The sequence below is a fragment of the Mytilus edulis genome, chromosome 9 (genome assembly GCF_963676685.1).
Source record: "Mytilus edulis chromosome 9, xbMytEdul2.2, whole genome shotgun sequence".
In the NCBI taxonomy this organism is placed as follows: Eukaryota; Metazoa; Mollusca; class Bivalvia; order Mytilida; family Mytilidae; genus Mytilus; species Mytilus edulis.
Genome location: NC_092352.1, coordinates 55258469 through 55273862, shown reverse-complemented (window position 1 = coordinate 55273862; position 15394 = coordinate 55258469). Strand labels below are relative to the sequence as shown.

The window sequence follows — 15394 nt, the reverse complement described above, 5'->3', positions numbered from 1 at the left end:
ATTTAATCTCTAATTCAATAGGCTATAAACAAGACAAACACAGATATAGGATTAGTTGCTCGCAGTAACATCTTATTTTCTCTTGCGATACAATATTTTATTTTACTGAATTGTACATATTTCTTCAATCGAAACATTATATAAACACATGACATATAACATTGTTCCTCTTTCTCATCGTTTCTTTTCCCCCGGCTAATGCCTCCAACGCCTGTACGTACAATAAACATAGCAGCAACTGCACATATACCTATGTGACCAACTTCAATCCTACGTAACTGTGAGCACCTTCGATACTAATACATTTAAATCCCAAACTTTATATAGTACCTTTAAACCCCACCCATAAAAACCGCCAAAACTTTCCTCGTGCCTCCTGCACCTAACATCAAACTTATAAATAGTACATACTGTTACAAAACCAGTATCCGAACTGGTTATACATGTACTAGTTCCCATCTGTAAATATTAACTACAAATAGCAAACAGGGAAAACCCTATTTCAAACGAAATAAAATACATATGTTTAATTTTTACTTTGTTTGCAGTACCTACAGAAACACTAAAAATTTTACTGGCATAAATTTCCCTGCCTATTCCTAGTTTTTTTTCTAATAGGTATTTGTTTCAGATATTAGAATGCCATGTTCTTATATATATTACATGTACTATGATAATCATCAAGTTGCATTATCTGAATTAATAAAACATGTCAATAATTTCTGAATTTACAGTATGTTATGAAATATATTGACCATATACTTTGTCATAAATCGATTGTCATCTTCTATGAACTGAGCAAAGTATAAATAATATCTTTCTGAAGTCTAGGATCAGATCAGAGTGACAGGTTTTATGCTGTAAATTTGTGAGCACTGACTTAAGAGCAAGGTATAAATGAGTTCATTCTGAAGTGCAGGATCACAGCAGTGTTACAGGTTTTATGTTTTAAATGTGTCAGCACTACTAACAGTATCTTCGCTTTTCTATGATTATATTTACCTTCAGTGACTGAATGTGTATCTTTTCTTTTTCTTTTCTTATGATTTAGCATATCTAATTAAAAAAGCATATAAGAAGATTATTATTTTATGTTAGTTTCTTCGCAATTTGTAATCTTACATATTGGGGTCAAGTAGGATATACGGTACTGTAGTTCCATCGGAAGAAAATAGGAGTAAATTGGTTTAAATTAGAAGTAAATAGGTTACATGTATATATATATATTTTGACATATTAACAGGTCGACAGGTCGACAGGTTGACAATGAAAAGGTTGACAAACGACAAGTTTATAAGTGTTAAGATCGACCGGATAACAGGTCGACAAGTTGACAGATCGACAAGTTGACAGGTCAACAAGTTGACAGGCCGACAGGTCAACAAGTTAACAGGTTGAAACATCGCATTTTTGCGCCTGTCCCAAATCAGGTCAACGTCTTATTAACCTGTCGACCTGTCAACCTGTCGACTTGTCGACCTGTCAACCTGTTAACTATAATTTGTTTTTACATTTTTAACATTGTCAATCTGTCGACTTGTCAACCTGTCAACCAATTATTTGAACGATAACATTTTTAACATTGTCAACCTGTCGACTTGTCTACTTGTCAACCTGTCAACCTGTCGACTTGTCAACCTGTCAACCACTTATTTCAACCATAACATTTTTAAAATTGTCAACCTGTCGACTTGTCAACCTGTCAACCACTTATTTCAACGATAACATTTTCAAAGTTGTCAACCTGTCGACTTGTCAACCTGTCAACCACTCATTAATTTTACTAGAATGAAAAATTCAAACAGTTTTACCTTTATTACCCATGAATACATACGCGTAGGAATTTACGGCAAAAAAGCCGGAACTATAGTACCGTATATCCTACTTGAGCCACATATTGTATATACATTTATTAGGAAGTTATGATTTTTTTTTACTTCTTACTTTGTACTTTTTTAAAAGGGGGATGCCAATAGCATAAGACATTATAACAGCACATGTTTTACCTATTATACTTTTTTCTTGGTAACTGGATTTAAAAATATATCTTATCTAATTTTAAGCATAATATTTGCTAAAAACATAATACATTGTAAAATAAAATCAATCTTCTATCTTGATTTAGTGTTCTCCTGTCAGATGTGACTAGGGATCTTTAGCCAGATATCCCTATAGGCTTTAAAACTGTACTCAGGACCCTTTGAATAATAGTTAAGAAAGCCTAGTGGTTATGCAATTAAATCCAATTGATTCAAATTGCTAACAAATATGGCTGCTAGAAAAACAAAAGCACAAATTTTGACAATAGTATTCAAATCCACTAATAATAAACTCTTTAATCCTACAATATAAAAACAAACAAATGAACACACTCAGGTATTCTTTTTTTTGTTACAGCTTATTTCCAGATGCTTGTAGAGTAGAACTTTGGTAGGCTTGTTTGCTCTGTTTGTAAAAATGGTTTCTCAAGCTTTGGTATAAAGATTGACATCTTTGAACAATACATATTGTGACAGTTTAACCTGTATATATTATTTTATATTCAAATTTGTTTGGACCTTATCTCAATTACAACTATACAATATACAAACAAAGCAAGCAAGCTTACCAAAGTTTTGCTCTACATGCAGTAGTAAATTAGCTCTAAAGAGGCAAAGTTATAAAGTGCAAAAAGTTTCTACCACTCTTGAAACTGAAAAGTTTACTATTAGTACTCCACATGAAGGTAAATCAGGAAAATTAACTTTTGTTATTTCTGCACAAAAACAATGCCAGAATCTTTGTGTGTAGATCTCTCAAGGGGGGGGGGGGTGATTAGGTGTTGATTAGATGATTACTTGGTAGTTTTCATTATTATTGATTATTTGGTCATCTAGGACTGTATTATTATTTGATTATCTTGTTTGAAAAAATAATTATTGATTGGCAAACATTTATGATTATGTGATTACTTTTTTTTTTTTTTTTATATCTTTATTCTCAATAAACCATATTACATAGGTATAGAGAAGACAAATGAATTATGTACAATATTTACAACAAGACAGAACAACCAAAATATTTGCTAATACAATATATGAAGTCCATTTCAGCCAGGAGCACACACACCTGTGTTAATAATCTTTATGAATTTACATAGTTTAATCAATTCTGATTTGTTTTTTTGAAGACAAAATCTGATTGTATTTGACAATATTTGCATTTTTTAAATAATAATTTGACATACAATGTTTCCTGTTTTCTTCAAAGTATTTACATTCTAATATATAATGCATTTCATCACCAATATCATTTTTATTACATAGAAGACAAATTCTATTGTTTCTAACTATATTGTTCCATCTACCCTGTTCAATAGGGAGCTTGTGATTTGTGGCCCTAAATCTACACAAATCAATAGACAATTTGTTCCCAAGAATTTCAAAATAACCTTATTTTCCAAAAAAATCTTTAAAAAGTCTGTAATTTATTGCTTTTGGCGAGTTTTCAAGTAAAGAATGCCATACTTGTACATACTGATCTTTAAGTCTAAGTTTGACGAATGAAACTAACCACTTACAATTTATAAAAGATTGCGTTTCCCATACATTTGGGATACCACATTCGTTCAGAATAGCCTTTATTCTGTTTAACCATGAAAAATTCACATTGTCATTAATAGACATGTGATAACACAATTTATATAAAATATATATATATGATAGTTTTGTCTCTTTACCAGAGTTTAATTTCCCCCAAAATGAAATCAATCTAGTTTTTATGTCCAAGTCTATAGGATATCTCCCAAGCTCCCCATAAATCATATAAGAGGGTGTAGATGTTTTCAGACTTAATAACAATTTACAAAATTTTAGATGTACCCTTTCAATCATGTCATACTTTGACATCCCATGAGGTGCCTCTCAACAAAATACCTTCTGCAAGAATGTAAATAAAGATCATACCTGGTAATACTGAGACTTCTGCTAAGTTGCTTGTCTGAGTTGTGTTTTGTATAGTATGGTGATGATCCTTTTCATTAACTGAGTTTAAAGGCAATGATACAAAGTTATTGGGCGGACTTTGGATCTGCCCTCCAGCTATCTGATTTGGTTGTCTGTAATAAAGAGAGGTTTATTCTTCAACACTTGTTAGGTTTAAATATTTCTTTTTGATTACTTCTATTTGCAGAGAAGAAATTTCTCCTCAGAGCTTGTTTTGCCAGAATGAAAATATTTGATATTGCAGATATAAATCAGACTCATATGAAGAATGCTACCAACATTCAGGAAGCTGTTTTGTAGTTTCTATGAAAGCTTTAAAGAGAAATTGGTTGTATGTATGGATAGAAATAAATCTGTATCACCCCTCCTCTTTTCTCTTTTTCCTACTGAGCCGTGATATTATAATTTTGATAACAATTTGTTATATTGTTTTAAACCAATAAGTGATCATAGATTTATTCTTACGAGGAACCCTGTGAGCATGCTTGGAGCATACTTGTAAGAATAAATCGTCGATCTCTTATTGCTTGCATGGCAATTGTTTTGTAAAATCATTAAAAACAGCAATTTGCCTTTCAATCAGCTGTTGTTATGAATAATAATTGTAAATTAATTTTCAAATCTGATTGCAGTACCTTTCTTTTACATCACTGTGCAAGTTACTTTTATTGTCTTTCCATATGTATGTGTTAACTGTCACACGCTGAAAAAAATTGGGTAGGTAGGTAAGAAATTTTTTTAATTTACATTGAGTCTATCGGAGCAACATTGTGACTTTAACAGTGCTAAATAAAAAATGGCAGAAAAAATCCCTTTAGGATAGGGGATAAAAAATAGGGTAGGTAGGGGTACAGTAAACACACATACTGTTTTGTTTGGCCTAATCATAATGATACATACCTCAGGCAGAGTTTTAACTGCACTTTACCATCTCTCAGTTCCAATACTGGTTCTATCATCTGACTAAGGGCTGCACCTTAAAAAAAAGTTGTTAAAATCTTAAATTAAGCCACTACTTAAACTAAAATGAATAATTGCATGAGATAATTGTAATTGTAATTGCCATTTTGTTTAAACTTATTAAATTTTTTACCTTTGAAACAAATAAAAGATAGCTCCTAATTCAAAATAATTCACCATAGCAGAGTTATTATTGCTAAGAATAACTAGATATGACTCATTTACAGGAATACTACGATTGTTGTCGATGTTTCTTGTCTGTCATGACTGTCATTTTTATTTTTCGTAAATTGTTTTGTTATAAATAAGGCAGTTTTTTTTTTCTTAATTGAATTATTTTATATGTTTCATGATGATTCAGATTTAAAACAAAACACAAGAGAATCTGAATGGGAGGTCCTTGAATTCTGTATTCTTTACACATTTTGGACATCATTCTCTAATAAATAAATTTGGTGCTTTTACCGTCTTCTGATTGGTTAAATTATTACTTTTGTTTTCAATGTTGTCAATTTTTATGGAGACACGTCCACTCTGACATATGCCAACATGTGTGTACATTCTTATTTTAAAAAACATAATATAAAAAGTTCATTGAGCCTGTTTTCTGTTAAAATAACTCATTATTCTCTATTTGGTGAACCTCACATAAAAAAAATCATATTATAAAAAACCTTGTAAAAGTTGCTGTGAATTGTTGATGTTTGTCTGCGACATTATTCCTTGCATCTGCAACGTATTCTGTTGTTGCACAAATTTGACTATACTAACTGGCTGATTGTTGATATTTTGGTAGTTAGCAGTACCAGCTGGTGTAACTAATCCGTTTGATATATGCCATAATTGAAATCCAACGTTATTTTCACCCCTTGTGCCATCTTTTTCCAACTGGACATTTTCATCTACAGGTACCGGTATACTCTCAGTTTTAACTGGTCCCACAGAAAAGTGGACATTTTCAGATGCATCTGTACTCTCAACTTTTACTTGTGCAAAACTGGAAGTGACAATGTTTTCCGCAACTGGATTCGCTCTACTAGTATTTAGATGTTGAGGCATAGATGAATTCAGAGAGTTATTATCTGACAAGGAAGTAAAATGCGTGTCTGGCAGTCCAAAGGACTGTACCTGTGAAAATGTATTCGATGCATTCAGGTGTGACGCAGTGGAATAAACCATTGACATTGGTGATGTATTCTGATTTACACCTTGTGGGTTATATGCATATAACATATGTGGTACTCCATTTAGCATTACTATAGAAGGTTCTATTGAAAGTCCCGGATCATGTGGAACAGTATTTGGAGCATTATTCAGGGTATATCTTGGGTCCTTACCCTGGGATGAATTTTGAGGAAGATGGTTTAAAACATCAACATTTCCAGGTGTGACAGAGGGTTTAAATTCTGTTGGAACTGAATTCTCAATATTGAAATGAGGTAGAAAATTTTGGTTTAAAACATCAGAATTTCCAGGTGTGACGGAGGGTTTAAATTCTGTTGGAACTGAATTCTCAATATTGAAATGAGGTAGAAAATTTTGGTTTAAAACATCAGAATTTCCAGGTGTGAAGGAGGGTTTAAATTCTGTAGGAACTGAATTCTCTGATTCAGAATGATGAAGCAAATGTTCAGATGTAAGTTCATCTCTTGGTGATAGTGCAGTCCTACCATCATTGTTAGCCAGCAATAATCTTGGCGCTGTAGGTTTGTTTGAAACACCTGGCCCTTTTTTAGACTGGATGCCAGGTTCTTGATGCATAACATTGACAACATTCGTAAGTCTTTCAGCTGTATTCAGATTAGAGTCAATGGAAGTCAGTTTTTCTCTTGGTTCTGTTGACCTAAATATCGAATTGAAATTTTGTTAAAACATTATTACAGTATTTGCTTAATTCTACAAAATAACCTCTGCAAATTTAATATAAGAATTAAATTGTTTTCAAAGTAATATTTTACATGGATGTACTTTAATGATATGTAATTTGATGATTTAAAAGCAGAGGGCTATGGAGAAACTATAGAAACATTTAAATATATACTTAGGTCATGTTTAGGAATTAGTGTCAGATGTTTGGACTTCTTGTTTTTTTTCCCTACAAATAGGGTAAAATATTAACCCCATATATATCACCCATTTTTCTTTTCATATAAGACTTCAATAGCTCATATAAGATCATTTACAAAATTAAGCAGATTATAAATTTCTATTATATTGATTTGAGACCAAAATACTACATACAAATATAAAGGATTATATCCTATTCAGCCTGCCCACCATTTGTAGCAAATCTCATATCTAGAAAATGAATTCTGTAACCTATAGCTCTTCTGACTTATAGCATCAATTCTAAATTCTAGGTTTTTTTTTAAATTTCATTTAAGTACATACATATAAGATAAAAAAATTCTGACTTACAGCATCCATTCTAAATTCTAGATTTTTTTCCATTTCCACTTAATTACATCCTCATAAGATATAATGGTTAATAAAAGTATATCTAGTTCTAGCTTTCATATTTTTGTTATCATTCATTTCTTAACTTCTTTTTTAAATGATGGATTATTCCATACCTCACTGAATCTTGTCCATCTCTTGATACATCTTGATGTGGTGTATCAGACAGAGTGTGAAATTTGGACTTGAGAAAAGCCAGATTTTCTATTGAATTAATGCTCTGAAGAGCTGATGGTATTTTTTCTTCTGCTGTTGATGAATTCTTTGACTCTGCATCCTTTGCTTCTGCAAGTACTGTCAAAATAGAATTCAAATAATGTTTACAGCTGATTTCAATGAGTATGAAGCTAAAGGTAATATCTTTGGTCAGCTTGCTTGCTAGCTGAACCATGAAGTCATTGTAAGGTAAAGTATACTTTTCTCCTTTCGAAGTAGCCTAGTCCTACAGACAGATAGATTGGTTATCTGTTGGACTAGTCTACTCTATAAAGAGGGTAGTTTACCTAATATAACAATTTGGCTTCACGGTTCAGATAGCAAGCAAGCTAACCAAAGATATTATCTTTAGCTACATACTTCTTGAAATAGGCTGTAAATATTGCATTGTAAATGGTAATTTCTTTCAATTTCTTTCAATATTTCACTTTTATATTAGGATGTAAGCAAATGGCATCATAAAGTTACCTTTTAGCCTTTGAAAAAAATAATATACAAGTACATAGATGCCAACCCCCTTTAGACACAATCAGTAACAAACTATCAAATTTTCCGTATTTTTGAAATGTTTTCAGTAATCATTCATAAACGTGCATTTATCGATAAAAATTACTGACGAGTGGTTGCAAAGTGATGTGCACTAAAATTTGTCGTTTAACATGTTGTCTGTAGTATGTATTCCATTAATTAATTGTTCAGATGTTCTCGACTCGTACATTTTCGTTTTGTCAAGGAGAAGTAGAGAAAGGGGAAATGCAAGTTTGTCTTTTCGGAAGTCAGTTAGTTACTCAACAATAGGTTGATAACTCCCGAGAAACCAGAAGCATTCCATTGGCGTTTTCTAAATACCCGACCAGGACGGAAAAGTAATGGTAAAAATCCGAGTTTTACAAAATTGTACGGAGATGGTTGGTAATCCGTAACTATTTGACTTTGACCGTAATAGCGTAATTTTTATCGCAAAATCGGAAAAACTATGCAAAAATCGTAATGGTTGGCATCTATGCAAGTACTGTAAATTCAGATACAATGTATTACTGCAAAGATTTTATTAAGGTAAAAAATGTAACTATGTGAGTGTGGCAATAATATGAAATTCCATTCTACTTATAAGAGACTGCACATATAACTAATTCAATTATAAAAATTTCATGGAAAACACCTCCTCTTGTCAGTATAATCTATAGTAATTTATTTATTTATGTTTTGCGTTATATTTTAAAGTTCTTTTTTTATTGGTGACCATGACATTTTTATGTAGGAATGTTGAGTGATAGAAATAGTATTCATAAAGCTTCCTAACTGATAATACTTGAAAAACACAATGCTGCATAAACATTAAATGACAAAAATATGTGACGTATAATTTTCTGACATCAGACACTCGAATCAATGAATGTGTTTGTAGATAGATGTTTTGTGTTCTGTCAAATTGTTCCTTTTAAAATTGTTTTTTTCTTATGTTGTTTAGTTCATGCATCATTGTAAATATAATAGAATTTGATGAGACTGTCAACAAAGTGAGAGGTTTAGTGCATTAAAACCAGGTTTAATCCACCTTTTCTACATTTGAAAATGCCTGTACCAAGTTAGGAATATGACAGTTCTTGTCAATTAGTTATTGATACGTTTTGTCATTTGATTTTGCCATGTGACTATGGACTTTCCAATTAGATTTTCTTAGCTGAGTTCGGAATTTTTGTGATTTGACTTTTTACCTAAAAAGGAATATCAAAAACAGATCAAGGTGCATCAAATTGTCAACTTAATTTGATAGCAAGACACGAACTTGTATTTTTCCTTTTTGTGTGATTTTCAAAGTGTTTTAGATAAATAGTTCACTTACTTTTCTGTAGTATCTTAGATGCACTATATCCATCATTTAACATACCATTGAGAGTAGAATTACTTGCCTGTTATAAACAAAAGGTGCACATGAAGAATAGTGTTGAATGAATCAATGCTAATGTAGTTGGTTAGAGATATCATTTTACCTTAAGTTCATTAAAAACCAAGTAAGGTTATTTTAGTTAGCCAGTTTGAGTTGGTGTGAAATACATGAACTACTTCGTTCTACAAGTTATAAATGAAGTCTGGTCTCCAAAACAGCTTTTATTTTTTCTTCCGAAATCATAGTAATTAAAATTTCTAATTCTCAAAAAAGATCAAGTATTACTAAGTGCTGTTTTGGAAAGCTATAAAAACTTGGACATTAACAAGAATGTGTCCCGAGTACAGGGATGCCCCACTCGCACTATCATATTCCAAGTTTATTGGACCGTGAAATTGGTGGAAAAACTCAAATTTGGCAGTAAAATTAGAAAGATCATATCATAGGGAACATGGGTACCTAGTTTTAAGTTGATTGGACTTCCAACTTTATCAACCAGGTGCTCCGCAGGGCGCAGCTTTATACGACCGCAGAGGTCGAACCCTGAACAGTTGGGGCAAGTATGGACAAAACATTCTAGCGTGATACAGCTCTGAATTTGGATTGTGATAAAATTTTTGACATTACATGGGTTTTTTTTTACACAAAACAAATGTCAAGATTTTACAAATTTTACAATTAAAGATTTCTTCTTCAAACTTTTTAAATCTAAAATTAAATAGTTGACATAGCATAGGTTTCTGACACAGAATGAATGTGGTCTAATGAACTTAAAAGTTTGTTTTTGCCTTTTAGCAATTCACTATGCTGTTGAATATTAATCCTCTCAAAAAAATGTTTGAAGAAATTTTCTTTTTATTTATGAAATCTGAAATGAGAAAAATTTAACCCCCCCCCCTTTTTTCACATCCCCGTTTCCCTTTTTCCAAAACTGATATCAATTCAAATTTCTAATGGTTTGCAACAATAACTACTCTTTTAAATACATCATAAAATATTAAAATGTAAAATAAAGTGCTTCTCTTGAACTGAATTTTAATGTGCGTATTGTTATTCTTTTACTTTTCTACATTGGCTAGAGGTATAGGGGGAGGGTTGAGATCTCATAAACATGTTTAACCCCGCCGCAATTTTGCGCCTGTCCCAAGTCAGGAGCCTCTGGCCTTTGTTAGTCTTGTATGATTTTAAATTTTAGTTTCTTGTGTATAATTCGGAGTTTAGTATGACGTCCATTATCACTGTACTATTATGCATATTTTAGGGGCCAGCTGAAGGACACCTACGGGTGCGGGAATTCTCGCTACATTGAAGACCCATTGGTTGCCTTCGGCTGTTGTTTGCTCTATGGTCGGGTGGTTGTCGCTTTGACATATTCACCATTTCCTTTCTCAATTTTACTTGTTATCACTGAATGGTAAAGATTGGTTGGTAGTAAAAGTGAATATACATTGTTTATTGTATAAAACAATAAAAAAAACTTCATCAGCAACATTTTATATTGGCAAATTTCCAATGAAGTTATTTACATAAAGTTATTGGCAAATAAAAATAGAAAATGACATCATAGTCATGTCTGGCAAATGTCCAACATACATTATCTAAAAACATTTTAGATAAGATAAGGAAATAAGATGTAAAAAAACTGCTTGTTATCACTGAATGGTAAAGATTATTTTAATTTATCAGTTGGTAGTAAAAAGTGAATATACATTGTATATTGTATATAACAAAGATTTAAGTTGATTCTGGACAAAGAAAGATAACTCCAATTAAAAAAAAATCTTGCTATTGCACAATATTTTGCAATTAGATATTTCTTGCTTACTATTCTGGACAAAGAAAGATAACTCTAATTAAAAAAAAATTTGATATTTCACAATATTGTGCAATTAGATATTTCTTGCCATTGCGCAATACTGTGCAATTGAAAAGACTTGCTATTGCACAATACTTAATATAATAATTTTAGATCCTGATTTGGACCAACTTGAAAACTGGGCCCATAATAAAAAATCTAAGTACATTTTTGGATTCAGCATATCAAAGAACTTCAAGATTTCAATTTTTGTTAAAATCAGACTAAGTTTAATTTTGGACCCTTTGGACTTTAGTGTAGACCAATTTGAAAACAGGACCAAAAATGAAGAATCTACATACACAGTTAGATTTGGTATATCAAAGAACCCCATTTATTCAATTTTTGATGAAATCAAACAAAGTTTAATTTTGGACCCCGATTTGGACCAACTTGAAAACTGGGCCAATAATCAAGAATCTAAGTACATTTTTAGATTCAGCATATCAAAGAACCTAACTGATTCATTTTTTGTCAAAATCAAACTAAGTTTAATTTTGGACCCTTTGGACCTTAATGTAGACCAATTTGAAAACGGGACCAAAAGTTAAGAATCTACATACACAGTCATGACAGTTAGATTCAGCATATCAAAGAACCCCAATTATTCAATTTTGATGAAATCAAACAAAAGTTTAATTTTGGACCCTTTGGGCCCCTTATTATGTTGGGACCAAAACTCCCAAAATCAAACCCAACCTTTCTTTTATGGTCATAAACCTTGTGTTTAAATTTCATAGATTTCTATTTACTTATACTAACGTTATGGTGCGAAAACCAAGAAAAATGCTTATTTGGGTCCCTTTTTGGCCCCTAATTCCTAAACTGTTGGGACCTAAACTCCCAAAATCAATACCAACCTTCCTTTTGTAGTCATTAACATTGTATTTAAATTTCATTGATTTCTATTTACTTAAACTAATGTTATTGTGCGAAAACCAAGAATAATGCTTATTTGGGCCCTTTTTTGGCCCCTAATTCCTAAACTGTTGAGACCAAAACTCCCAAAATCAATCCCAACCGTTCTTTTGTGGTCATAAACCTTGTGTCAAAATTTCATAGATTTCTATTAACTTAAACTAAAGTTATAGTGCGAAAACCAAGAAAATGCTTATTTGGGCCCTTTTTGGCCCCTAATTCCTAAAATGTTGGGACCAAAACTCCCAAAATCAATACCAACCTTCCTTTTGTGGTCATAAACCTTGTGTTAAAATTTCATAGATTTCCATTCACTTTTACTAAAGTTAGAGTGCGAAAACTAAAAGTATTCGGACGCTGGACGACGACGACGACGACGCCGACGCCGACGATGACGACGACGACGACGACGACGACGACGACGACGACGACGACGACGCCGACGCCAACGTGATAGCAATATACGACGAAAATTTTTTCAAAATTTGCGGTCGTATAAAAACTACCTTGACCAAAAACTTTAACCTGAAGCAAGAGACGGACGAACGAATGGAGGGAGGCAAGACAAATAAACAAACACACAGAGAAGAAAACATAATGCCCCTCTACTATCGTAGGTGGGGCATGAAAACATGTGTGTTATATTTGTCAGTCAGAATCAATCTGACAATCTGCACTTAAAACCATACAGGCTACTATCTACATAAATATTACGGCAAGTTCTATTTTGAACTGTTTTACATTGGTCATTTCAGGGCCTACTATAACATTCTATGTGATATGGACTGGCTCATTGCTGAAGGCCCTACAATGACCTATAGTTGTTAATTTCTGTTTTGGTCTGTCTCATTGGCAATCATACCACATATTCTTTTTTATATTAGAACTAATAAAATGCTTTGCTGAGTGCAGCGTGATACGATCGCAATGTTCAAACCCTGAACAGTTCGGGCAAATTTGGTCACAATAACCATGCTTGATACTGTCTGAATTTGGATTGTGATAAACTTTTCAAAAATCGAAATGTACAAAATTTTGAAAAAAAAAATTGAATCCCTTAAAAAAATTATAAACAAAAAAATCCCCCCATTTTATTGAAACCCCTTTGGAACAATAACCCCTACATTCAATCCCAGCCTTTCCTTTGTAGTATGGAACCTTGTTGTACAATTTCGGAGAGATCAATACACTTAAACACAAGTAATTGACTGTAACTAGAAACATGCTTCTTTTTGGCCATTTTTAGTTCCCTAATTCCTATATGTTTGGGGCATTTAACCCAAAACTCAATCCCAGCCTCCCCTTTGGTATATGGAACATTGTGGTACAATTTCAGAGAGCTCCATACAATTACACACGTGATTGTCTGGAATTAAAAAAATGCTTGTTTTTGGCCCCTTTTGGACCCCTAATTCCTAAACGGTTGGAACCATCATCCCCAAAATCAATCCCACCCTACCTTTTGTGGTATTAAACCATCTGGAAAAATTTCATAAAGATTTATTCACTTAAACTAAAGTTATTGTCTGGAAACCAATGTTTCTTCGGACAACGCAGACGACAACGACAACATCATACCATTATACGATCCCAAAACATTTTTTGCATTTGTATAAAAAATGAAAGCCTTACCTGTAATGGACTCTCCTGACTATCAACATTGTGTAAAGGAGTTACTGGGTCTGATACAGGATTTAGAGGTACAATTTGTGTGGTGGCAGCACTATGAGTACTGTCAGTTTTATCTGTAATCATGGTAATAATTGTGTCAAATATAGGTTATTTAACTAAATAATATTTCTACAAATAATTGCATTGAAAGCAAGTGAAATAGTAAAAAAAAACAAAAAACAAACGCTTCACTAACACGTTATTGATATGTTTTGTCATTTGATTTTGCCATGTGATTATGGACTTTCTGATTAGATTTTCCTAGCTGAGTTCAGAACTTTTGTGATTTTACTTTTTACCTTACCGGTACGCCAAAAAAAGATATATGTCTGTTTCCTGTTTCCCAACCGACCCTGACTCAAACCCCCCAACCCTAGATCTTTTTATTCAATTTAGGGAAATACGTATCAGGTCCGATTCAGATCCGTGTCTTACTATGTCCAAACAATCAAAATGGCTGCTCCCAGCACAAATGTGCTACAACTAAGGTTTAAAAAATGTCAGCACTGCAAGGATTATTCAATTCAAGCTTCTTTAAAGAGATTAAATCATTTTGGGGTACAAGACCCTAACCAAACATGACAATTAACCGATTGCAAATCTGACAGGGAGTGCAAAAAGGAGTAGGTTTGGTAAGACCCCTTTTTGGCCCAAAATATAACAGTTTTACAAAATTATTAAAATGTAAACTTTAAGTTCTTTATTGTACAGGTGAATGCTTCTGCTACACAAATATGGGTTGTAGCACCATTAAGTCATGCTAAATTACTGAAATCTTCAAAATTCTATCATTTTAGTTAAATTTTAGACGGTTTCCGTGTAAAACGAAAGTGGCTGCATGCGTGTTCATCCTTAATATTGAAATGTAAGTTGAATTTTATGATAATACATTACATATATAAAGATTGTGGATCAACACGGATGCGGCCACTTTCATTTTTGACAAAAACCATCTGAAAGTGACTTTTTTGGCATATTTGAGAGATTTTTCATATTTCAGCTTGAATCGGACCGTTTTTAATGTCTAAATCAGTTAAAATCTTTCACAAAAGCTAATTGAATCAAGTGAAATAGACACTAAAGTGTTTAAAAAGTGGTCAAAATCTTTAGTCAGATGAAACTGAAATTTGAGGCCAAAATGAGTCCTTACCAGACGTACTCCTTAAAAAAAAAAAAAAAAAAATCCGGACCTACCGACCATGATTTACTTGCCTTGGCAGCAGAAAACAGACATATATTTTTTTCTGGCCTTAGAAGGAATATCGAAACAGATCAAGGTGCATCAAAATGTCAACTTAATTTGATAGCAAGACATGAACTTGTACTTTTTCTTTTTGTGTGATTTCCAAAGTGCTTTAAATAAATAGTTCACTTACTTTTCTGTAGTATCTTAGATGCACTATATCCATCATTTAATATACCATTGAGAGTAGAATTACTAGC

General features: G+C 32.5%; 1 protein-coding gene across 2 annotated transcripts in view; it reads right to left on the bottom strand.

Moving 5' to 3' along the window:
• LOC139489785 (uncharacterized) overlaps window positions 1-15394 on the bottom strand; it is a 324072-nt gene that overhangs the window by 291628 nt on the left and 17050 nt on the right. For both annotated transcript variants that reach the window (XM_071276613.1, XM_071276614.1), the window contains exons 6-8: window positions 15328-15394; window positions 13913-14025; window positions 9463-9529 (exon numbers count right to left, since the gene is read on the bottom strand). In XM_071276613.1, the coding sequence (XP_071132714.1) occupies window positions 9463-9529; window positions 13913-14025; window positions 15328-15394 (247 nt within the window). The remainder of the gene's footprint in view (window positions 1-9462; window positions 9530-13912; window positions 14026-15327) is intronic.